General features: G+C 36.7%; 3 protein-coding genes and 1 long non-coding RNA gene across 10 annotated transcripts in view; all 4 read left to right on the plus strand.

Annotated features, from left to right (window-relative positions):
* The first annotated feature begins 76 nt into the window (after positions 1-76).
* On the plus strand, positions 77-9547 carry ovgp1 (oviductal glycoprotein 1). Its single transcript, XM_089124972.1, has 11 exons — positions 77-143; positions 230-253; positions 368-572; positions 679-729; positions 924-1089; positions 5898-6022; positions 6120-6240; positions 6332-6512; positions 6601-6719; positions 6798-6930; positions 7008-9547. Exons 1-11 carry the CDS (start codon positions 116-118, stop codon positions 7343-7345), a joined length of 1491 nt encoding a protein of 496 aa, XP_088981098.1. The 5' UTR covers positions 77-115; the 3' UTR covers positions 7346-9547.
* Positions 1125-5135, plus strand: LOC148970449 (uncharacterized). 4 transcript variants are annotated; one of them, XR_016148437.1, is made up of 5 exons: positions 1125-1869; positions 2262-2355; positions 2813-2952; positions 3402-3494; positions 4236-5135. It is a non-coding gene; the product is annotated as an uncharacterized LOC148970449 (long non-coding RNA). The 4 variants fall into 4 exon arrangements; XR_016148436.1 differs by having other exon boundaries at positions 1136-2355; XR_016148438.1 differs by lacking the exon at positions 2262-2355 and having other exon boundaries at positions 1136-1869.
* Positions 8317-21214, plus strand: zc3h11a (zinc finger CCCH-type containing 11A). Of its 3 annotated transcripts, none has more exons than XM_039694650.2 (17): positions 8317-8453; positions 9886-9955; positions 10097-10244; positions 12008-12127; positions 12217-12340; positions 12431-12613; positions 16904-16969; positions 17049-17129; positions 17216-17317; positions 17403-17468; positions 17577-17666; positions 18231-18767; positions 18848-18915; positions 18994-19357; positions 19560-19711; positions 19801-19925; positions 20034-21214. In XM_039694650.2, exons 3-17 carry the CDS (start codon positions 10191-10193, stop codon positions 20242-20244), a joined length of 2343 nt encoding a protein of 780 aa, XP_039550584.2. In that variant the 5' UTR covers positions 8317-8453; positions 9886-9955; positions 10097-10190; the 3' UTR covers positions 20245-21214. The 3 variants fall into 3 exon arrangements, with proteins under 3 accessions (XP_039550584.2, XP_088981090.1, XP_088981089.1); XM_089124964.1 differs by having other exon boundaries at positions 8328-8453; positions 9495-9955; XM_089124963.1 differs by having other exon boundaries at positions 8329-8453; positions 9416-9955.
* A 1294-nt stretch (positions 21215-22508) lies between these two features.
* maf1a (MAF1 homolog, negative regulator of RNA polymerase III a) overlaps positions 22509-26087 on the plus strand; it is a 46773-nt gene continuing 43194 nt past the window's right edge. For both annotated transcript variants that reach the window (XM_089124971.1, XM_039694790.2), the window contains exons 1-6: positions 22509-23220; positions 23682-23810; positions 23939-24101; positions 24695-24816; positions 24934-25053; positions 25772-25876. In XM_089124971.1, coding sequence (XP_088981097.1) covers positions 23138-23220; positions 23682-23810; positions 23939-24101; positions 24695-24816; positions 24934-25053; positions 25772-25876 — 722 coding nt within the window. In that variant the 5' untranslated portion in view covers positions 22509-23137. The remainder of the gene's footprint in view (positions 23221-23681; positions 23811-23938; positions 24102-24694; positions 24817-24933; positions 25054-25771; positions 25877-26087) is intronic.

A 26087-nucleotide genomic window follows, 5' to 3' on the forward strand; every position in this document is an offset into this window, starting at 1 on the left:
GTCAAAGAAAAACAAAATGTTATGCATGTGTTAAACCCTCCCCGTATTTCTCCCCATTCCTTCATGCGAAGTTCGACCATCACTTAAAACTAAAGGTACATGTTGCAGCAACAAAATGAACAGGGGAATAACACATTTAACAGGTATTTTTGTCTTTAAATATATTTCTTAAAATATTTATCACATGTAAAAGCATCTAGGCCTACTAATGATCTTATTCCATTGTCAGGCCTGAATTTGCTCTTTCAGTTCGGTAAGGAGATTTTTAATCCACTGCGATTCACCAAATTCATTCATTCATTCGATTTAATCCAATTCACCAAAGAATTACTGCTAACATAATGTATCTTTATACTCGTTTTTTCAGTAACCTGTTCAAGACTGGTGTGTTACTTCCCAAACTGGTCTCAGTACAGAGCAGGAACTGCTAGATACCTTCCCGAGAATGTGGACCCGAACTTGTGTACTCATTTGATCTATGCATTTGCTATTATAAACTATGCCAACAACATAGCTGCAAGTGAGGGGAATGATGTGCCCCTTTATTCGACCTTCAATGCACTTAAGAACAAGTATGTTTGTAGCTCATGCCACTGTTTCTAGTCGTGTTCATATTTGATTTGTCAAATGTTCTGCTATGTGACAAAGACTCATAAAATGTTTGTTTCATTTCTAAAGAAATCCTCAGTTGAAAACCTTGTTGTCTGTCAGAGACCAAGATTCAAGACAGTAAGTGTTCCTTCTGTGTTTCTGAGTAAAAGTTGCCCTCTACTGGTAACATACCATTTTTATGTAAAAGCTTTCTTTTTTTAACAAAAATATTTTTAATTTTCATTCAAAAGGACAGTTAGCAATTAATCTGAATATTTGTAAGCCACATCACCAGTTAAATAAGTAGCCACACATTTTCATCTTCACACCAGATTCTCCAATATGTTGTCCAACTGGACAAACCGTCAGACATTCATCAAGTCTTCTATAGAATTTCTGAGGAAGTATAACTTTGATGGGCTGGATTTGGACTGGGAACACAAGGGCACTCCAGAGACGCGTCCGGAAGATAAGTTGAAATTCACTCTTCTGTGCAAGGTTAAAACTACACTGTAAACCCTAATGTTGTCTTTACTTAAACAATCAAGTGTACTTGACTAAACATTACTTAAAATTTTGCATTTTGGCCCTGTCACTCAAAAATATAAGTTCAAATAACTTATTTACCTTCAAAATACGAAAACTTAAGATTTCAAGTGCTGTGAACTCAAAATAATGATTAAACCTTACAAAAGGTCATTTTCAAAAATGTCTTAACTGTGAAATGATGATACATTCATTCATGCTTTCTTTCAAGGTGTCATTCTTATTTTACCAGTAAACAAATGGCTTTCATTTTACAATTATTGATCGTAATGGAAATAAACTGATGTTTATTTAAAAAAAAAACTGATACTTTAAACTTGACAAATAAACTTTATTGCCCATATTCAAGTGCTTTTGTAATACTGGGGGTTGCACAATTTTCATACATTTCACGTGCACATATTTGCCACGTGTCAAAATGCATGAAAGAGTTCCTCACATCAGCCAACAACCAAGTCTCAATAAAAAAAATAAAAAAATAACAGAAATACAGCGACGACACATTATGTTGAACGTTAAATCAAATTCATTTCAAAGGTTTAAAACGTCTCTCTCTGATCTTCCTCTGATGCGATTTGTCACGCAAGCAGTTCTGCATGGCAACAAGAGAACTAATGCGCTGATTGGTGGATTACAAAATTGGTGATTTTCGCATCGTCTCGTCAGTTGCTGACACCACACCAGTTCAAATGTGAAGACGGGACGGGAGTTATTCTTTGTGTAACATTCTCGGTAAGTACAATTATTAAGATATAAAGTTATTTTGTATGACTTTTTAACTCAGAAATATGTTTATTTAAATCCTTGCACGGTTAATAAAAGAGAACGCAGCCATAACGTTAATTAGTTCCTGGTCAAACTTTTCCAACACGTTTTATGTGATGATATGATAACTGCGATATCAAACGATTCTTTAATTTATTAGTTTAATTGTGTAATCGTGTATTTCTCGGCAAAAGAACATAGTTAACTAACGTTAACGTTATTTGAGACCAGTCAACTTTGTGATGTTTTTTTCTGGTCAATCTTTTGACAATCTCGACATTAATTAACAGTATTTTCTTCATGACTTTGTGATAGTATGATTATTGAAATGTCAACTGCTTATTTTCTTATTTTACTAGTGAGATAGCTACATATTCGACGATCTTTTTTTCTGTGCAAGAAAGAACATGGCAGCAATGCACAGACCATGTGGGTTATTTTTCCCGGGCAAAGGTCAGTTTTACCAGTAACTTGCAAATATTTTCATGATACATTTCTGATTTTGACTTGTAAAACGTAAAGTATCTATCACAAGTTGTAAGAACATTTGTTACTATAGCAACGAGTCTAGAACGAATAGTTCGTAGATTGTAAAATTAACGTCACGCTTGTCACCAATAATTACAGCGATTTAGTCATATGGAAGATACTATAGAAGTCAATGCGAACTAGCAACTTTTGGTTACAAACATTAAAAATATTACTTTTCGTTTTCAGCAGAACAAAGAAAGCCATGCACACAACTGTTTGAGCATGAATAGGCTATGATCATTTTCATTTTTGAGTGGTCTATTCCTTTAACGTGTTAAAAATATTTCTTAGCCTCTACATTTGTTTCCTAATTATAAAGCATTTCAATGTGCACGCTAATGTGATTATGTGATCTGCTCTTATCTCCCCTGTTCAACAGAATTGCTGGCAAAAACCTAAAGCAGGATTTCTACGAGAACCTTGATAGATATAGTCCACGGTTCATGGACCTTTTTTAAGCCAAAAGGGGGACTCCTGGTCAGTAACGGTTACTTGGCTAACTTTTTGAATCAAATAAAGGTTCGTAATGGTTAATAATAATAAACAAGGTTTTGTCTTATTTAAGATAACTTAAAGGATAACTTTTACTCACCCTCAAGTTGTTCCAAACCTGTATACATTTCTTTGTTAACGCTGAACACAAAGGAAGATATTTTGAAGAATGTTTGTAATTGAACAATTTTGGGTACAATTGGTGTTCTTAGTATTGTTATTTTTGCAATGTTGGCCCAAAACTGCTTGGTTACAAACATTTTTTAAAATGTATTCTTCCTTTGTATTCAACTGAGCAAAGAAATGTACAGGTTTGGAATAACTTGAGGGCGACTAAATGATGACAGAAATTTCATTTTGGGGGAACTATATCTATATATTTAAGAGCATTCATTTAATCGTATATTCTTACAAAAGTTCTTCAAATATATTGATTAGTTGTTGGCATTAATGGAATTTTGTGTTTTCCTCCAAAGTTAGCCCAGCCAACGGAGGTCCTAACCCTTGTGATTCAAGGACTACCTATCATGCTTGGAGATGATGGTGACTCTTTCTTCAAGTCATGTTTAGTAAGTGCATCTGTTCTTCACGTGTTAACATTAAAACAACCACCTGTGCTCCCATTAGTCTAAGCATTTGTCAAGCATTTGAAAATCATGTTGATTTTAAAGCAATAGTTTCCCGAAAAAATTAAATTTGCAGGAAATGTTTTCACCTTTAGATTATTCAAGATGAAGAAGAGTTTGTTTCTTCATCTGAAAAGATTTGGAGAACTTCAGCATTACATCACCAGCTCACAAATTGATCCTCTTTAGCAAACAGATGCTCAAACTTGTTCAAACAGCTGATAAAAACATCACAATAATCCACAATTAATCCACACGTTTGCTCTTTCGACTCTTACTTACAACACCCATTCGCTACAGAGGATCAATTTGGGAGCAAGTGATGTGATGCTACAGTTCTCCAAATCTTTTCAGATAAAAAAAAAAAACAACTCTATATATTTAATGGCCTGAGAGTGAGTGCATTATCATGTTTGGGTGAACTATTCCTTTAAAATACAAATGTAGCCAGTTCTTCAAATTAATAAATGTAATTTATTCTGCATACTTAAAAAAAAAAAACTATTGTCTTTGCTGGAAACGTACATTTTCATAAAGTCAAATGCGTACTTGTCCATATAATTTGGGATAAAGGTTAGTGCTATGTGTGTTTTTAATAAATCTAGTGCACGTTCTGATAAACATCAATTTATAAACATTTGATTCCTGATCGTAATACTCTATTTATGTCTGTTTTTACACTAGGTGTCTGATCATCGCAACTCCATCCTTAATGTGCCAGTGGGCATCTTATTTGAGGACACTGACCTTCAGCCCCCCAATTCCTTGTATTGAACTTCTACGACTGGAATAATAAAATGCAGGACCTCCCACAGGCTACGTATGTGTCTCCTCTTCGGTCTGATCTACGAACTTGAACTGAATTACCCCAAATCACTTGGCAACACGTTTGATTTCATCCAGCCTGTGTTAATGTCAATGGGACAATATTCTCTCAAGTCTAAATTGCAGTCTCTGGCAAACCAGCTTTTTGTAAAAAAAAAAAAAAAAAAAAAACTTCACTTTGAGACTTTAACACCACTCTGAGAATGTTCTACAAATGATTTGCAGGATATATATATACCATGTATTGGTACCATTTTTACTACCTCTTCAGTTTTGTGACCCAGAAAATATTTGTTTAAACAAAAATGCCACTTTGAGACTTTAATATTTCTGACAATGTTTTGTGAGGGAAAATGGTTTAAATTGTGAAATGCTCTATAATTAATGTGCATTAGTCAGTTTAGTACAGTACCATGGTTGGTAACAATACCTCTACAGTGTGTTCAATTACAGTATAGTTTGTACTGTAATATTGTGCAAATATTTGGTCAAAGACAGTGACTATGGTCAGTATGCTTTACTTATTTTGCTGTGATTGCATAAAGCTTAAACCAGTAAAATGTTAAAAGAATGTACATTACGTGTAAATGTTCAGTACATTTACAAAAATCTGAGACTTAAGTGTATTTTGTAAGTGATCAGAGTTGTACAATTGATATTGCACTACTTAATGTTAGATACTGTTGCCACATTTAAAGTTATGTACAGTGTGAGACTCATTTCCATTTGAAATTGGTCAATAAAGACTCAAAAGATCAATATGTTGTTCATTGTTTTATGTAAGTGCAGTGTGCATACAGCTTACAGTCAAAAATAATAGCTTTAATATTTTAAAATAATATTACAGTAACATTTTCATGTTAAGTTTACTTAAATATACAAGTACAATTGATATTAACACTAAGTTAAGTGAACTTTATTGTTTAAGTGTATTAAATAATCGTCAAGTTTGGTGAACTAAACAATTTAAGTCAAGTCTACATAACTACCAAGTTAAGTAAACTTAAATATGCAAGTTTTGGGAGACCCCATTACTCAATTAAATTGAGGGAACGAGTTTACTCAAATCAATTGAGTTAAATCAACTTATTAGGTTTTTCAGTGTAATAATATGTTTTCAAATGGGGTTGCAAGAGTTTTCCAATGGATCGTAAGAGGTCAGAGAGACACCTTATTCGTGTAAAATGTTAGTGGTGCATCAATTTACTATACTGTACAAACATTTGGGGTCAGTACATTTTTTTTAAACTGATTTTGAAGGGGGGGGGGGTATTGGATGAATAGAATGTTTAAAGCTTTTGTATTTATTTAACTACATCCTTGTTAAATAAAAGTATTAGTATTTTCTTTAAAAAACAAGGATGGAAGGATGGAAGTCAAACCGTAATTGGGCAATTTATTGGCAAATGGCTTTTTTAAATCTTACCTAATGTATTGAGGATTATGCTTTAAAACAAACCAAAATACTTGCTAAAGGACTAAATAAAACCCTTTGAATAAAAAACTTTGGTGAAACTTTAGGAACTTCTGGAGGCATTTCTAGCTGAAGGCCAGTCACACAAAGATGCGAGACTGATTCTAACAGCAACTGTTTCAGCGCAGAAAGAAGTCATTGAAAGGAGCTATAATGTTCAAGAGATCTCAAAGTAAGAACAACATGTCATTCATTGTCTATCCTTTGTTGTGATCATTTTAACATGGCAGTTGAAAACAGTTTAAAAATGTGGAACCATCTTTTTCTAGGTATTTGGACTTTATTAATGTCAAGACGTTTGACTTTCATACGTTTAAAGATGGCATTGTGAGACATCACAGTCCTTTGTACAGTGCTGTCCATGACGAGGAAAATATTAACTCAAACACCGTAAGCACAGTGACTGATATTGAGCACATGGGTTTCAAGACAGTGAATAACTTTAATTTGGTATGCAGTTTGCATTTCATCTTTCATGCAGGATTTTGCCCTACAATACTGGAGATTTCAGGGAGCTCCAGCCAAGAAGTTGTTGATGGGGTTTGCCACATATGGACGTTCCTTCATCCTCACCTCCTCTCAGAATGGAGTTGGAGCTCCGACCAATAACTTTGCTTCTCCTGGACCTTATACACAAGAGATGGGCTTCTGGTCTTACTTTGAAATAATGGAAACATCATGTCTGGACAGAAACTAACGGCTTGCAAATACTTGTCAGTGATATCAAGTTAAGGAATATTTTCTTTTTCAAGATATGTCTTTTCCTGAATGGTGGCGTAGTACAGTGGATTGAAGACCAGAAAGTTCCTTTTTCTGTTAAAGGCAGTGACTGGGTGGGATTTGACAATCTGAGGAGCTTTGAGATTAAGGTAAATTTCAATTAAGTCATGTCTAAACTTAAAGATTATTTTACACGACAAATAACAGCACTGTCTTGTTTTGTTAAGATAAAATACTTACAGGAACATAGCTTTGGAGGTGCGTTTGTGTGGGCTCTCGACCTGGATGACTTTTCTGGAAATTTCTGTGGACAAGGCAATTATCCTTTAGTTAACAACCTGAAGAAATGGTTAATACTTGGTGAGCTTTTCATAAATAGATAGATTTTTTTAATGGTTATTTATGATCAGATTCTGAAATATATTTATTTGCAACAGGAGCTTCCATGGCTACAAGCACCAGCACTCCCAACAACACTGTTGCAACAGTTGGGAAGGGCTCTTCACCGCCAACATGTGTGAAAACTCTCAGCTCTCTTACAGCACTGGGAAGTCAGTTCTGTACAGATAGATCAGATGGACTTTATCACAGAATGAATTCTCTTAACTCATTTTATAGCTGTACTGGAGGAATGACAAATATCACGTGGTGCATCCCTGCCGTTTTAAATCATTCTGGAGCAATACGACCATCACAGATTATCATTTTCATTACATTAGGAATTACAAGTCTCCTAACTCTCTGGCATTGCCTTAAGGGTAACTTGCTGATTTAATGTAAAAACATGGATGGAAAGACGACTCGGCACAAGTTTTAAAATCTCTATTAGCATGCAGGATACCTAGTTACAGCCTGCTATACATGTTTTTTTTAAGTCAGCATGAAATGGAAGTTGCGATAGTAGTTTATTCCCTATTGTGATGTGTATTGAATTGTCCATCTGGAATTGTTGGATGGTTTTGCTGTTTGCTATTGCTGTGATCTCATGTGAGTGACAGGTTGCCTGCTTTCACAGTATCATCAAAGACAAGAAGAGATGCTGCAAGAGGGGAAGTAGAGGATTATAGATTAAGAGAGCACAGGGCACATTCTTTTTTTTATATGACTGTGTACAGATTTATAATAAATACTGCAATATTTCAAAATAAGAACAGTCAATTTTGATTTCATGGTAACTTTCTGCTTTAAAATGAGACTGATTTACTGATTTTATTATAGGCTACAATTTGTTGTTGGTATCATTAAAATGATGTAGGCTATTACTAAGTGAGCAACATTGTAACAATAAAAATCCCACAGTATAGTGACTATTCTAGCTAACCTGACTGCAGTAGCAAGTCAAGATTGCCCTGAAGCCACAACACACACAACCTAATGGGCTCCAACAGATGAAGACCCTACCGGGTACCACTCATCTCCACTACAAATAGAAAAAAGAAGCTACAATTTGCAAGTCCACACTAAAATTGAACACTTGAAAACTGGAGAAATGTTGCCTGGTCTGATGAATCTTGATTTCTTTTGAGACGTTCAGATGGTAGAGTCAGAATTTGGTGTAAACAGAATGAGAACATGGATTAATTCAGTGGATATTGGAATTAATTTTACTCTTCATTTATTGTCTGCTGTTAAGAAATAAAATTAGACTTAATCATCTGACTGGATCTCCTCGCTGCATCATTTTCATTGCACATTTGTGTTCCACAGAAAATAAATAAAGTCGTCGACGTCCGTCACACTGACGCAAGCACTTTCCTGCCTGTACAGACTGGCGCCATTTTGTTTCCTTGTGAAGTCGTAAAGGAATAACTCTCCAGTCCGGGAGCGTCGACCATTCTACATGCACCAAACCGATCGTACTTAATTCCAGTCGGTATAAACTGGTAATTGTGAACGCTTTATTTGTGATTGAACGTTTTATTTGTTGATTCATTTACTGTAGTAGTAGCTAGTCGTTCTAAAGTTAATACCATGGCATGTTACCTAAAGTTAGCAACATGCTATTCGAAAGCCAATAGTCTACAATACTCTGTTATTTTCACGTAACGTTAACTTACGTTACACAGCTCTTAACACAGGGCGTAAAATATACAAATTACTTGTTGTTTACACGTTGTTTGTGTCGGTGTTTCTCATCTGACAGCCTAGAAAACGGATTTAACTTAGGCTAAACAAAGGGCACCTAACTTTAGGCCTAACACGACGAATGATAAAACTATTGTTTTGACCAGTGGATTTAAATCTGAATTTATTTAACAATTAACGTTACCACATTTTAATCGAACGATTGCAAAAGTGTGTTCATGGAAACTAACACGCAATTTCTTATGTAACGTTACTTTTGTTTCATGTTTTTATGATCAGTATTTTAGTTATACTAGATATTATACTAGTTAGTTATACCTATTTGTTTAATTATTTATCTGTTAAAATGTGGCTTAAATTTGTAACGTTATTCACAAACGCTGATTTTGTAAGACGCACTCTGAATTTACAGGTGCAGACACAAAATCTGCGAAATATGAATTTGTATAATAACGTTACCAATTTTAAAACGTGACAATTGTGATTTAACGTGATAGAAAAAAACAAAGGCAATAGCCAAAATGTGTTACTTAAATTATCAAGACAATTTCGTATTTAGAATTGTTTGTATGCATTATCACAGTTTATTGTGTCCAATTTCATGTTCTATGAATTCAAAAACATGTCTCCCATGAAAATATTTTCAATGTAATATATAATGTGTCCCTGTCATTTTTCAAATAACCAATTATTCAGCGCATAGGGAGTGTTTTTGTCTTTTTGAAATGTAGGTTATGCAAGATCTTGTCCTTCATTCCAGAGGACAACTGGATTTGGATAATCAATTGGCTTCCCTGAAGATTGCTGCTTTTTCTTCTTTCTTTTTTTTCTCACCATAGGTTTTTGTTTTTCCCCTATTGGGCATTTTTTACATAAAAATAAAAAAAAAGTTCCAGTCTACCCCCTGTAAATTTTCCACCTGGCTTCAGGAGACGTAGAAGATATCCCTCCTTTTTTTCTCCTTTCCAAGATATCCAGTCCCATCTTTGCCCTCGGCTATTCTTTTTGACAACATCTAGCTTGACGATTTTTTTTAATTCCCCCAAACCCCTTCACCACTCAATTATCAACAATATTGGAGAGACGGAAAAAAAAAACCCCACAAAACGGACATTTTCCACCATCTGCCAATTTTATCACAGCAGTCTGATGGGAACAGGTCTCTAAGAGGCAAAAGTTGCCCCCTCTTCCCCTGTTCAGTCTTTACTCATCAGTCAAGTATTCCTTCAGGATCAACACAGTGCGGAGCGACCCTTCAAGAAGCGCTTGAGATCACCAGGGAACGTCTCAGCCACTGCAGGTGAACAAAGTTCTTGCAATGCTTTCTCTCATCAGTATTTAAATATTGGCCTCCATTTTGCGTCATTCAGGACAGAATGTGAAAGTGAAAAATGTGAAAGGATCAACAGGAGGATGAATTGGCTTGTAACACTCTAAATAGGGAGATTCACGTGGACCCTGTCGCAGACATCCGGAACGAGATTCCAGCATCAGCGAAGAGATCCTCACTTGGAAGAGTACAAACTTGTGCCAGAATGACCATGCAAGGAGATGACTGCTACTTCTTCTACTATTCCACTTGTACTAAGGTAAAATGAAGTGTAGAGATACACACCTGACACTGTTTTCAACTTAAAAAAAGAACAAACGTTATATGTGTTTTGGCCATTCATTCGAAGGCCAAAAACATTTTTTGATGCCTGGAAATGCAAGCTTTTAAAATCGGATTTTAAAGTGCAAGTTTTTGAGAAAAATATATCTTTATCATCTCCTTGAAAAATGTGAATTTGTAAAAATGGTTTTGTCATGCGCATGCATGTGTTCAGTCCATTAACACAGTGTTTACAAAATGACTTTGCCAATTACTGGTCTGGCATCCATAATGCAGTGTTTTTGTCATGGATACGTGTGAACGGGATCGATTTGACAACTTTGTCGTAAAGGAAAAACTTTTCTGTTACTGTTACTGAAGTCAGCTGCGCGATACTCATTTAAAGAGCTAATAAAATTTTTAGACTTTGATCAATATTTCGTGTCTAATTATTTACTTGTAGCAAGTTGTAGCTATGTAATAAGGGGGATAATGTACATTATCCCTTACTTAAAGGTACAATATGCAGGATTTTTGCAGTAAAATATCCAAACAACACTAGGCTAATGTTATATATTTTGTTTAGTTGATTACTTACAGTATCCCAAATGCAATCATTTGTAAATCACGATTTTTAACCAAGGAAACGGGACATGTGAGCAGGGGTGAGGAGTCACCAGTCAATGGCGTCATATCTGCGTTACCCCCGGTTTCCGCCAGGTTTGACCTCGTACTGCCTTAGTAACCATGGTAACAGACGTTGACTGAGTCGGTTATACCTAGAAGGACGCTCGTGCTGTTGTTTTGTTTAAACATTATGGACCATGGCAAGTAGACTTTGAGACAAAAAGAGGACTAAAACGAAGATCAACATCTTTTGAGATGCCGAGAGCTCCACGTCCGCGACTGACTTTGACTTGACCGAGACGTGAGTGTTACATGTACTTTATTAGACAGGTGAGCAAATGGACATAAATCCAATCAATGTTATGTAGTTCAACATGACAAAGTTAGAATATGATCTGTATGTTATTCTAATGTTGATCTAGCTTACTGTTTCATACAGCCAACACACAACCTAACTAACAACATTCCACCCACAAATGCCGTTTAGTGTGATAGTGAAACTGTTAGAGCAAGTGAAACAGCACTGCGTTGCCTTAAGTTTCATTCGTCTGATAAACTGACCTGTTTGAGAATCAATCCAGCCCTTGCGTGTAGTTCGGTAGAATGAAATGTCCTTATACCTTTATATCCGCGGGACTCGCATTGCGTGTGGTGCTGGTATACGTCTAGAAATCGCGCCCTGCTTCATACTACAGTCATGTTAAAAACATCAATGTATTCACTCATCCATAAAAGATCCATCAACTTTATGACAAGATCCATAATTCCGCTTAATGCAGAATATACGTCATCAATATACGCCTTTGTTATTGTAAGAGCTTAGGTGAAATCTTGCATATTGTACCTTTTAAACAAACATATTTTTATAACAAATTTTAATTTGTGTATTGTATTTTATGTTAATAATGTCTTTGTACAGCTCCTTTTCATGCATACAGTTTTAAAAGTGATCTATAAATAAATGATTGATTGAAAAAAGATTTAAGTGAATTTAAAATCAATCTTCAAATAAATGTAAAATGTATACTGTATATCAAATTAACAAATAATTGTAATATATGTTATTAAATAAGCTAATTATTAAAATTTATTTGATACAAATTTAATGTTTTGTTCTGCAATTTGCCTTTGTAGGGTGACAGCTGTCCTTTTCGACACTGCGAGGCCGCCATGGGTAGCGAGACTGTCTGCAACCTGTGGCAGGAGCAAAGGTGCTTCCGTAACATCTGCAAGTTTCGACATATGGAAATAAAGGTTTGTGACCTTTTGCATACTCCCTTAAAGCTTGAGATCCTTTCATTTTGGGACCTTAAAAATGATCCACCCTGTTACTTCCTATTTAGAAAAACCGCAAAGTAATCGCATGCTATTGGGAGAACCAGCCAGCTGGCTGCCAGAAACCTCACTGTGCTTTTCATCATGAGAAGCCACGCATCATTGATGGGAATTATTTTGCCCCAGACAAAGGTATTTGGCAGTTTTTGCTGTTTTTTTATAATCATTTATAAAAATTGAAAGTTCAAATAAATAAATTGGGCTTTTTATCATTGTTTTCAGGTCAAGTAAAGGAGAAAGAAGAGACCCCACACGAGGACCAAGTCAACCAAGTCCCTGCGCCCACTGCAAACCCTACTAACCCACAGCTTAGAGGGGTCATTAGAACTGAGACCCAGGAGAATGTCCCCAGCCCTACCCATCCACCTGTGGTCATCAACCCCGTGGATGATGATGATGAGGATGGTAAGCTCACTAAGAATTGCCTTTACAGGGACTTTAAAAGTATCATTCTTTCCAACGTTTCTTATTTGTGTATTCAAAAATATTTAAATCTATCTCATAACATTATTTAATGCAGTTAGTGCAGTTAATATTTTAGTGTAAATGATTTTGAGCCCTACCTAGGGTAACAGCCCTGCAGTGTCAATTTGACAGAATTGTTGTCTGTGAATTTTTTTTTTAATATAATTTCTCATGTAACAATTTTGACAGTATATTGTATGATTCTTTGGCTAGCAGTTGTGGAAAATACATAACGAGAAAGACTACACGTTGCATATGTGATGTCGCCACATAACACATTTTCCCTCCACAAATTACGGTTTTCACCGCGCTCAACTAGTTTTTCCTCTCCCTGAAAGAAGGCGGTTAAGTGCACCAAAGACACAGGCATGTTTAGCGGGATCCATTTGCTAGTGGGGGTGATGTATATCAAACGCGTCGAAAGAGTTGTAGTCCACAAAGTGCTCTCACACAAAGTCTAAAATTTTCAACCTAGAGGTCCAGCGGGGTTGGCAGAAGGGGCAGGACTTACCAGCTCTATAGAAAAAACCATCACAAGTGATATATACAACTATATAGTTTTAATTTGACTGGGAATAAATGACTTTTAAGGCTAAAAAGAAATCGTATGCTGTTGGAAATGGCCAGACTGCACGTTATTGAAATGAATGGGATCTTGTCGCTGGCGTTGTGAACAGGGCTTAAGTCTCTGATGTCCCCAGAATGTGTATGTGAAGTTTCAGCTCAAAATACCCAACAGATCATTTTTTACAGCACGTTTAAATTGTCATTTTGGAGGCTCAGAAAATGTTTGATTGTGTGCCCTTTAAATGCAAATAAGCTGCTGCTGCCAGCACAGGGGGCGGAGCTTCATGAGCTCGCACTCAGTCTCTCAGGACAATTTCATCTTACGGAATGACAGAGGTGGGGACAAGTCACACATGGTCAAGTCCAAGCAAGTCTCAAGTCTTAACCATCAAGTCTCGAGTCAAGTCTCAAGTCGCAGTTCAGATAAATCAAGCAAGTCAAGTCAAGTCAAGGGTTCACCCTAAGCAAGTCAAGTCAAGTCCTGATAAGTTTCAAGTAAAGTCAAGTCACACTAAAATAAATAGAGGTAAATTTTTTCGATACATATTTATTTTTGCACAGAAAAGATGAACTTTTATACATATATTATGTATCTTACATTTGCTATATTAATCATATGCATATCTGTGCTACATTAATATCTGAAAATAAAATAGGGGGGGCGGGGGTTAATATATGTTATATTAACATATTTAAAATATGTTTAAAATAAATATAAAATAAAAATGGTAATATGTTATATTAACATATTTTATATTTAATAAATATTACATATTAAATAATATTATGTATATTATATATTAAATTTACATAAATATTAACAAATGATTGTTTTAATTATGGAATTCTCCATAATTAACTCCTAAACTTCAGTAGAGAACAATTCTTTGTAAGGAAGGAGGGGTTTCTTTATTGTACATTTATTTGCATGTAGTATGTAGCATATGGTTTGCGTTGCTTTAAATTGGTCAGTACAGCGCTGACTATTGAGTGTCGCTAGGAAACACGTCCGCGCTGCGCTGACGAATCGGCTGCGCGGCTCGGATCATTGAACCGTGCAGATGACATGTCTGCGCGGCACGAGCTCTGTAAAGCCCCGCTGTCTCGTCCCACTTTTGGTTTGTTTGGCTTCCCATATCTCTGCCGTGCACACGCCGCACGCTATGTAGGCTATGTTATACGCGCAGTATCTCGCTCTAGATTCCGGGAGATTTTAACTCATTTGCGGGCATCAGGGAGACGCTATCAATATGCGTGAGACTCCCGGAACTTCCGTTTGGCGCGGTTTGAATTGAGCAGCGTAAAGGCACAGATGCCGATATATTGATGCTGACGTCAAAATATATATTTTAATTAACTGTATTGCTGTTTGTTTATTATATGTTCAAGTCATTGTCGAGTCTTCCACTTCAAGTCAAGTCAAGTCTCAAGTAACTTGTTCTCAAGTCAAAGTCAAGTCAAGTCATTTTTGTACTTTAATCAAGCAAGTCACAAGTCCTGAAAATTGTGACTCGAGTAGGGCTGCAACTAACGATTATTTTGATAATCGATTAATCGGACGATTATTTTTTCGATTAATCGATTAATCGGATAAAAAATTATATTTCATTTTTTCTTTATTATAACAAAATAAAACCCTAAAAACCACACTCTTTTGTGTGTTAAACAATCTACTTAATACAGATAACTTAATAACAACAAATAAAAAAATATATATATGACCATAACATATGACAAAAATGCTATTGTAAACTAGATTAGTGGATAACTCAGCAAAACTTAGCCTAGAAATATCACAAGTGCACAATAATTTTATAAAATCTAAACATTTAGTGAAAAAAAACATTCCTTAGTGGGGAACAAATAAGAGACAATAAGTGTAGCACCAACTTAAAACGTGTTGCTCTTTGTATTGTTGTTATACATTCATGAAAAACATCGTAAAAATCAGATGCACAGCTGTTTTAAATGTAAAGCACAGCTGTTTAGTGAGGAAGAAAAATATAATAGATAGGACAGAACAAGAAAGGCTATTAATAAGCTTTCATTGCGCAAAAGTATTATGACATGATCATGAAAGAGCTGCACAGAGTGCAAATGCACATCGCGAGCGCTGAATGATGCGCTTGAAGCAACACGGAGTCACAGGGCGGCGCGCAGCTCTTCAGTGTCCGCCGCATTAAAGTTAAAAGCACCAAGGAAAGAGAAAGACATATCGACTGTGTATTATACAGTATCTATGCAATAGTTTATTAAGCCTTTTCTTTTGACAGTTTTAAAATTCAGTTAGGCTACTGTGCACGTGAAGAACAATTATACTGCGCCGACTCTACTATAGTGTTGTGATCTAACAGACACTCAGTAGAAAGTGATTAAGTTACAGCAATAAAAGTCAAGCAAGATAGAAAAACCATCATAGACCTTTATCTACGGATCAATTATAATAATAACATTGAATCATCTTGGAAAGAGAAGATCATCATGTTAACTGTTGTAACGCGACGCGCTGTTTGAACACCGAATAGAGAATGACTGACAGCCGCAGTGGAGGGAAAAAAGCTTAGGTTAACTTGAATTTAATGACTTAAATATACATTTCTATCTCACATTATACTATAGTATGGCTTCATAAAGTATACACGATTAACGTAGGTCACCTATCTTGGTTTCAAAACGGCGAATTTACCGAAAGGTGAATGATTTTTGTGTATGCTGCATATTGATAGCGGTTTCCTGATGCCCGCAAATTAGTTCAAACTCACTGAATCAAGAGCGCGCATGCGAGACAGAAGATAATGTGCTCCAAACCGTCCGTGTTGCGCGCGCGAGACAGGGTAGAGCGGCGAGGGAGAGAGACTGCATGTGCGCCTCATGAAGCGCATGTAAGAAGCGCATGTTCCATGTAAACAATCCCTGTGACGTAATCAGACCAACTAATCGATAATGACATTCGTTGACAACGATTTTCATAATCGATTATAATCGATTTTATCGATTAGTTGTTGCAGCCCTAGACTCGAGTCAGACTCGAGTCAAGTCATGTGACTCGAGTCCCCCACCTCTGCGGAATGATGATAATATCAGAAACTCTCAGTAACGGTGTTCATTTCGAGTCGGACAATAATGCCTACAGAGTCATAATGCTGTATAGAGATGGAACATAAATAATGTTTATTTACTTAAAGTAGGTGGGGTCCACCGCCACGGCTCCGGGCATAGGGTAAAAACGCAAAAGTCTGCTTGACAGTGAAGGTTGCACGCAGGCGCACGGACTTGTTGTTGTAGTATGCACTCCTAGCCACCTGGAGTGCATACTACATTGAATTTCACACACTTTTGCGTCACCATTTGCACGCGGATTTCCCACCCAAAACACTCGTCTAAACTCAGAATAAAAAGTGATAACGCAATGCCACTTTTGCGTTTTCTCGTCAGAATCGTTTCTGTGTAAACATAGCTTAAATTTCAGGCAAGCGAATATCAAATTAAACTATTCAGAACTTATAATTATGTTATTTCCCACTCAGGTTAGTTTCAACCCTTAATTAATCTTTGATTAGCTGGTTCAGGTGTGTTTAATTAGGGTTGGCTATGGTTTTCAGGTGGCCCTTCAAGAATGGAATGTGGCGTCCCTGTTCTTGACGTATTGCTCATTGTTTGCAGATCAATTCTCAGAGGAAGGAGATGAATCTCTCGGAGGCTCACCCCGGAAACTGATCACATATAAAGGTGGATATGGTTTCCATGTTTTGTTCATATTTTCTATTATTCATTGAGTGCTTTATTTTATTATCGGTCTGTCGTGCAGATGATTCGCTGAATTTTGGTATCCAGACTCTGGAGGAGATCAGATTGAGGAAAGCACTTATGGCCAACCTGAAGAAAGCTGGTAAATAAACCCTCACCTCTATTGCTTTCCAGTGATCTGTTGTTCAATATCTGATCTTAATCTTCACTTTTTTTTTTTGTTTGCAGGGCAGTCCACCATGCAGAGCTCTGCCCAAAACAATGGAACTGCTATTGAAAAGGAAAACATTCAGTCTCTTTCACGTCTGGAAGTAAACAATGCCAAGAATGGTAAGCAGTCTAAGTGTTTAAACTTTTGGTTTTCAGAGCATCAAACCATTTGTTCTTATAAAAGCCATTTTAAAATCTTTTGTAGATTCGTTTAATGAAACTGGAAAAAGAAAAATTTCAGAAAGACTTGGGAAAAGAATTTTGAAAAGAGGTACGTTTATGAAAACGGTTTGCTCAAAATTGAAATACATTAATGTACCCTTGGTCCCTTTTTACATACATCTGCCAAAAACTGACAGATATTGTCATTTAATTGAAGATGGTCCTGAAGAGCTGCCTTTGAAACGAAGCCTTGCTGAACGACTCGGTAGAACAGTTGAATCCTCCACAGACGTTCTACCACCGAAAGGTACGAGATTTTGTATCCCTTGCACAATTTACGTAAATCCCACCCTTGGACATAAATCCCTTAATCAACAAATACATATTAGAGAAATGCCCAGCAAAATGGGTAGAATGTCAAAATAGCAAATTATTTGCTATCGTAAGATGTGTCCCCTTTTAAATCGAGACATGGCTAAGTTGTATTTACAAGGAGTCTGATAGGCCATACTATACTGATTCGTGGGCATTCATTGTAGGGTGAAGGACAGAAATGTCAATACTTAAGTACCACCTTGTCTGTAAAATATTTTTATGGACTGCCCAATGTTATGAAATGGCATTTTTTTTTTTATCAGGACAAACGTTTTAAGGACTTATGGATCCAGAATTTATTTTACAATTTAACACAAGTACATTTAAATAATCTTTTATAGAATTGTACTCATTTTGTACATTGTACATTAAGTTTGTTTCATTGTTATAATTATGATATGATGTTGTTAAATGTTTAATATGTATCTGCCATGTAATAGCCAGTGATCCTGATATAAAAATAAAATCACAATTTACGTTATTAACTTTTTTTCAGCTCAGAAACCAGTGCGAGAAAGACTTGGGTTGACCTCCGACCTTCCCAGCTCCGACATCGAGCCAAAACCATCCGGAGACATCCGGATAAAAACCCTTGAGGAGATTCGGCAAGAGAAGGCAGCCAAAAGCCTCAAATCGAGTAAAGTTGTGCGTGTTGTAAAAGAAGTAGCAAAGGAGGAGTCGAACCCTTCCAAGAAAAGTGTCAAACCTGCAGCTGGTGGACCACAAGTTAAGACTTTCTCTGAAATCCTTCACGAAAAGAAAAAAATGCAGGAGAAAAAAGTCCATGAAATGAACATGACTGCCAGAAGTCCAGAGGGGAATGAAGGACTTTGCTCTGCAGAAGCTGCAGTCAAGGCCCCTGTGCCAGCTGTGGAGGTACGAGTTAAAACGCTGGAGGAAATACGCCGGGAAAAGGCTGCAAGGATGCAAGCACAACTTCAAGAGGGCACAGACGACAAGACCCCAACCTCTAGTGAAGCAGAGTCAAGTGGACCTCCAAAAAGGCGCATTCTGCGTGTTAATAAAGCCACTGGTAAGTCAGACGCATTTAAAATGGTGGAAAACTGTCAAGGAAGTGTGTTCTTATTTTTTAATTTCTAATTTTTTTTTTAGCTGCTGTCAGCACTGTAGGTCAGACAAAACCAGACACATCTGATAAGAAACGGGAACCTGCTACAGAGGTAAGACCGTTCCAAGACAACAAGCCCAAGAGGATATTGTTTCCTGATTATAAATAATTTCCTCTGTTTAACTCGCAGACAAATGGAAAAGGCGAACCTTCCAGTGTGCCTGTTAAAGTGAAGACGTTTGAGGAGATCATGCGTGAAAAGAGACTCCGCAAGCTGCAGGAGGAGCAAGTCACCTCCACCAACCAGAAAGACGCATCACCTGCTGCCTCTCCGTCAGCATCAGAATCCTCCGCCCAGCCTCAAACCACAGTGAGACCGAGGATCGCCCTCAAACCCAAGCCCTCTCCGCTCCCTGCTGCTGTAGTGCCTCAGAAAAGCTCCCCCGAGCGGTCTGGAGATAGTACTCCATCGTCAAACACACCAAAGCCCTCCACCTCTCCGGTCATTCCTGTCCAGCTAGCTGAGGGATCTATGCAAACTGTGGAGAAAAAGGGTAGGAGCTATATTCATTATCTTTATTTGATTGTGTAACTAACTCAATTTCCATTTTTAAATAACTCCTACAAAAATAGGACAAATAATAGAGATCATGTTTTAAATATGAGAAGTCAGTAATGTTTACAACAGTACTAATATAAACTAAAATAAGTGTATGTTTGTTTTCACTCACTTTGCTGCATTTGTCTGCATTTCAGTGAAGCCCAAGGTGAACGTGAAGCCATCAGTAATGAAGCCGGCCCAGAGGAGGAAAGCTGCAAAAGTCAACTCTGCTGTTGCTGAAGTGAAACCTCTTAACGCTGCCTGTCAATCACCTTCCTCCCTGGTTATTCCCAACAAGCGCCTTAAGGTGGGGTTTATTTACTTAATTGAGCAATTCTTTTGTCACTGCTGGTTAAAAATAATAAGTGTAAGCATTTTTTTTTTGTACTCTTTCAGGTGGCTTCACCAACCTCTCAGTTCGACACTCATCAGGTGCCCTGCTCTAACACAGAGGAAATTCCTATTAGCTGCCTTGAGCCTGCCAGTACTACATCAGCTGAGACTGTTGCAGTCCCCCAAAGGTATAAGAAATTCTCATTTCAGCTGATGGAAGACTACCATTAAATATAAATCATTACAAAATGGTGAAGTAGAAATGAATTAAGACTCTTTTTTTTTTTTTTCTCTAGCCCTGTGATCAGAACACCCAGTGTGCAGCGCAATCGGCGGTCCAGCACCACCTCTGGTCGAGCTGCTGCTGTTACCAGTTCATCGATGGATGACTTTGAAGACCTGTTGGATGAATTTACTGATGATCGGCTTGAGGATGACTTGGAATTGGATTCGGGCAAGGGAGAGGATGACCTTCTTTTAGAACTCTCAGAGATGATTGACAGCTAGAAATGAGCGATGTCACAACCTTTATTTACTTACCACTGCCACTATGAATATAAAAGGACTCTGAGACGTAATTCAACCCACACTATTTTAAAATAAGATTTATTTTATTTTCAAATTCTGAAAGATCTGTTTTATTATTCCTTTTAGATTTTTCTTGTCAATGTAAATATTTCTTCATCATCAAGTGGTGTTTTAGAATTATTTTCTTCAGTTGATTTCTTAAAGCTGTCAAAAATGGGCAAAAAAAAAAAACCATTGTTGGAGGTATGAGCAAGCAATCATAAGACAGCCTCAGGTGTAATGATTGTGTTGGAGGTCATGTTATAGCACTAGTCATCATGCATTACAGCGGCAGGAAGTTTTCAGTTGTGTACTGTGTATGCCGGAAATTGTTTTTCTTTTTTTGTGTGTGTGTTGGAGAGGCACTGCAAGGCAACATCTCTCTCAGTGTTCATTTTGAGTCGTATGCATTAGCGACATTATTTTAACAGGTCATCTCGTTAACCTTTGATCTGCTATAGGAAAAACATTTTATGATCTTATTATTTAATGTTTTGACTGAGTTGGAGGTCACAGATATTTCTCCCCCTTTTTCATTTAGGTGGAAGCAATTCTATTATAAATGTTATGCTACATGAAATTCCCTTGGGAACCATCTATACCTTTTCACCTTGTGAAATGATTATCAAATTATTTTAGCAGTTACTCAGACTTCTGAATGTAACATGTTAGCATGACAAAGCCGTGTTCTCAGGGAAAATCCTTAAGCTTTGCTCGTCTTTGTTTACCTGTATTTTTTTTTTTTTCTTCTTAAATTTCTTCACCATTTTCTCTTCTTAGTTTTATTCACCTTCGTTTTCTAACATCATGTATTAAGGGGCTGGGATGAGAAAATAATGTAATCTGTTCTGCAGTATCACCCAAGTTGCACCTCTTCAAAAATATTGTAAATAAAATGCCTATGAACACATTTGTTAGTGTTTAAGTTTTGAACAGCATTTATTTTAGTATTTTTCTAACCACTTTTTGATAATATGCTATTTTTAAGCTTAAGTGTTTTGGGACGCTGCGTTTGTTTTAACTGCCATTACTGTAATTTTATGATTGGATCAGAAAACAAGCAACTAGCATATATCCTCCTAAATATGATTTTTTTTTTTTTTTGAATAGGTTTTATATTCACAAAATGAAAACACCTTTATAAGATGTTTTACATTACTGATATCAATACTTGCAGGAGAAATATAGAAATGAAAAAGATTAACACCTGATACACTTATAAAACACTTACTGATGTTTTATCATTGGAAGCCTCTATCTTGCAATCCACAAATATTGGCACCATTGGTAAATATGAGCAAAACTGACTGAAAATTTGCATTTATCATAGTCTTGCATTCAAAAAATGCACAAAAAATCTAACCTTTGATTAAAGTTAATAGTTTTAAAAGAAAAGGAAAAAGCGATACTTTTTTCTGAAATATTTATTCCTCAGTTATTGACACCCTTTCATTTAATATTTTTTTGCAGCCTCACTTTGCCAAGATAACAGCTCTTGATCTTTTCATATAATATGTAAGGTTAAAAAACACGGCAAGAGATCTGAGGCCATTTCTCCATACTGAGTCTCATCTTTCAGATTCAGAGGTCCCTGTGGGCTCTATTTCAGCTCATTACACAGGGTTTTGTTTATGGGGTTTGGATCAGGGCACTGATATGTCCATGGGGCAAAACCTTCATTCTGTGGGCACTCAGTGAACTGTTCAGTTGTTAATATTGAGATGTGCTTTGGATCAGTGTCAAGCTGGAAGTTCCAACGATGGTCCAGTTTAAGTTTCCTGACAGGGTCAGTCAGGTATGATTTAATATCTGCTGGTCCTTGATGGAGAATATGATAGGCCTAACTGTGTATCAACAAGTTGTCCAGGGTCTTTGGAATAAAATTAGCAATGCATTAAAGATTCACCTTCACTGTGGGGAAGTGCTTTTCTACATGTCTATGTTTCTGTCTATGACAAACCCACATTTAGTGATTGGCTAAAAAGCTTTATTTTGGTCTCACCTGACCTGACCCTAAAACCCAGTCCCACAAAAGGTCCAGTCATTTTTGCTAATATTCAAATGTAACGATATTTGTGAAGCTGGAGCCCACGTATTTCCTCATTATTTATTATGAGAAAAGGGGAATCGATATTAAACTCCAAGCCAGCAGGTGGCGGTAAACATGTAGCACTTGTATCATATGACATCCTAACCTCAAAAAAAAAAAAAAAAAACAGGAAATAGACAAGTAACTGCGTATTACTGCGACCGAAAACTGCAAAACAAAACCCTCGTCCTCTGCTGTTGTTATTCTTCCACACAAATAGACATCAATAACCCGAGGATTAAGGCTTTTATAAGCCTTGGAATTCTCCTCAAGTTCTGATTCAATAGCTGGGATGCATAATTTCCCTCTAAATTTTAGCTTGTTTAATGGCAGGTATTGGAAATTTCACAGTAAAAAGGAAGAGATATTTATTAGACATAGAAATCCATTAAGCAACAGGCGAAGATTATTTACGCGGTCGTAAGTATCTGCAAGGGAGGTTTGTTTTGTTGTTGTTTTTTTACATTTGAAGGTAACGCTAATAGAGCGCTGTTTTTTCTCGAAATTGAGCCATTTATTATATATGTGCTTCTATAGGGGGCATCGAAGTAGAGATTATTCGATTTTAACCCAATATTGGCTTCTTATTAATAATATTCGGTTTGTACCAATCTCCAAACTAACGTGCTAATCATTGTTTAGGTAACGGCAGAATAAGTGGTCGATGGTTGTTTATCAAAGGACATCTAGTGTTAGTAAAGAGTTGTTGCAGTTCTGTCAAAATATATTATAGTTAAATAAACCATGAAGCTCCTGGAAAACTCAAGTTTTGAGGCTATGAACAGTTTGCTCACTATTGAAACGGGAGACTGCAAGATAATTGGACGGTAAGCGCAATACTAGCTTTTATAAGATAAAACTAAGAAAAGTGGCATTCTTTTGAAAAACATTTGTAACAATGTCAGATCACGAAGAGGAACTGAGTAACTTATATTAACTCTGTTCTGGACGATAGCACACGAGAGACGTATATTTGATGTGTGTGTTTACATCTAGTAGACTATTGTTTAGAATGTTTGATCATCTCTATTATACGTTCCCTGTCAGATGTCAAATAGACATATAGAAAAGGTCTTTAAGAGGTTTATTATTTAGAATGTAGGCTTATGTAGAACTGACATCTTAAAGACGTCTATCAGATGTTAGTAGTAAACAGCAGATGCTTTCCAGATGAAGTGGTCTTTAAAAGACATCTGGCAGACGTACGTGTGTGCTATCTGTTATTTACAGTATAGTTTTGTGGGTGTAACTCAAGTCACTCTCTGTCACTGTTGTGATGTGTTTCTAGTATTGAGAGCTACTCCTGTAAGATGGCTGGTGACGACAAGCAGATGTTTAAGCAGTTTTGTCAGGAGGGGCAGCCGCACGTGCTGGAGGCTCTGTCTCCTCCGCAGAGCTCCGGAATCAGCCCCAACAAGTAAGTCCAAGTCTTTTCCAGAGGTATCGATAATTATTTCATAGTCATCAAAGCCTCCTCTCTTGCACACTGTAAAAATATCTTCCAGAAGGTCATTGTGTGTTGATCAAACTATATTGTGCTTTCAGATTGAGTCAGAGTTTGGAAGATGGCGAGGGTCCTCTCTCGGATAAGTGCAGCAGAAAGACTCTCTTTTACTTGATCGCCACTCTCAATGAATCCTTCCGGCCAGACTATGACTTCAGTCGCACCAAAGGCCATGATTTCAGCAAGGAGCCCAGTGTTAATTGGGTAATTTTGACATGATCTAAAATGTAATTTAAAACGGACTATTAATAATAATAGTAAAACCTGTGACCCTACAAAGATGGGGCTGATATATATGTACACTCACCTAAAGGATTATTAGGAACACCATACTAATACTGTGTTTGATGCCCTTTCACCTTCAAAACTGCCCTTTCAGCTTCTACGTGGCATTGATTCAACAAGGTGCTGAAAGCATTCTTTAGAAATGTTGGCCCATATTTATAGGATGGCATCTTGCAGTTGATGGAGATTTGTGGGATGCATTGTCATATTCAAGAAACCAATTTGAAATGATTCGAGCTTTGTGACATGGTGCATTATCCTGCTGGATGTAGCCATCAGAGTATGGGTACATGCCGGTGGCCTTAAAGATTAGATAATTCCATTAATGAGAAATTGAAAAGGTGTTCCTAATAATCCTTTAGGTGATTGTACATGTATATGTATGTGTATGTAACATGCATATATGTATATATATATATCAATCAATTAAAATCAGTCTCGTTCACCTGAATGTGGAGGAGAGACGTGTTTAATACGATAAAAACGTTCGTTAAATGGTTAATTTTGCGCAGGTGTTTAATGCAGTGAACAGCAGTTTGTCTGCTGCTGCGGGTGAGGTGTACAGTCACCTACAGCCTCAGTTATGGGAAGCGCTTGACAAGGAGATCAGCCTTGCTGAATGTGACATATACAGGTAGATAATGCTTCAACTTGATGATTGCTTTTGACATTTTCAGTGGTGTTTGTTTAAATAATACATCATTCAGTTGTGATGCATGTTCATTCAAGTTCTGATTGGATTCTGTGACAGTTACAATCCTGACCTGGATTCAGACCCATATGGAGAAGAAGGCAACCTGTGGTCCTTCAACTACTTCTTTTATAACAAAAGACTGAAGAGGATTGTGTTCTTCACATGCCGTTCTGTCAGGTGAGGGTCTGTATGTCAGAAATAAAGCAATTCATCATTAATGTATAAAAAAAAGTATCAGATTTTTTTGTGTGTGTGAAGAAATTAATACTTTTATTCAGCAAGGACACATTAAATTGACAGTAAAACATTTATTATGTTACAAAAATCCCTTTTCAAAAAACTGGTTACACTTTACTTGAAGGGGTGTGCATAAGACTGACATGACACTTTCATAATCATGACTTGACACGTCATAAATTTGAAGGTTTTATGCATGTTTATGACAACTGTCATTAAGTGTCAGTAAATACATCAAAATGTATTTTCGATGCTTCAAAATACTCTAACTAAGCCACTTGTGTCACATGGACTACTATGAGGATGTCTTTATTTCCTTTCTGGACAAGGACAGTTTACTGCTCTCAGACTAAATCTAAAATATCTTAAACTGTGTTCCGAAGATGAACGGAGGTCTTACGGGCTTGGGACGTCATGAGGGAGAATCATTAATGACATAATTTTCATTTTTGGGTGAACTATCCCTTTAAAAATGTCAGAATTGAGTGAATGACACTTGATGACATTGTCATGAACATGAATAAAACCACCTTAATATTTATGACATGTTTTATGTGTCATGTACGTATTTTATTAAATATTTTATGAATCTCGGGCTGAGCAAGTCCAACCTGAAAACATTTCAATGACCTTTGACTTCTGTGTATTTGTCCTTTAGTCTTTTCATGGCTCCTCGAGACTCTGGCATCAGCACAGAATTGGATCTGGAATTGGATGAGGGCAGCTATGAGGAAGAGGAAGAGGGGAACATGGATGAAGAGAGGTGAGAAACATTATTATTTGTTATCACTTCTCCAGGAAGTACTGCATCATGAACATCCACACTCTTGCTTTATCATCATTAAGATTTGACTTCCAAATGACTGCTAATAAACCAACGTGGTTTCAGCGTATTTGCTAGTGAAGGGTTAAAAGCCAAAATTACATTGCAGTGTATCTAAAGACCAGCCTTTCATTTCATCAGTGATGGATTG

The sequence above is a fragment of the Pimephales promelas genome, chromosome 21 (genome assembly GCF_988280905.1).
Source record: "Pimephales promelas chromosome 21, fPimPro1.hap1.1, whole genome shotgun sequence".
Taxonomy (NCBI): domain Eukaryota; kingdom Metazoa; phylum Chordata; class Actinopteri; order Cypriniformes; family Leuciscidae; genus Pimephales; species Pimephales promelas.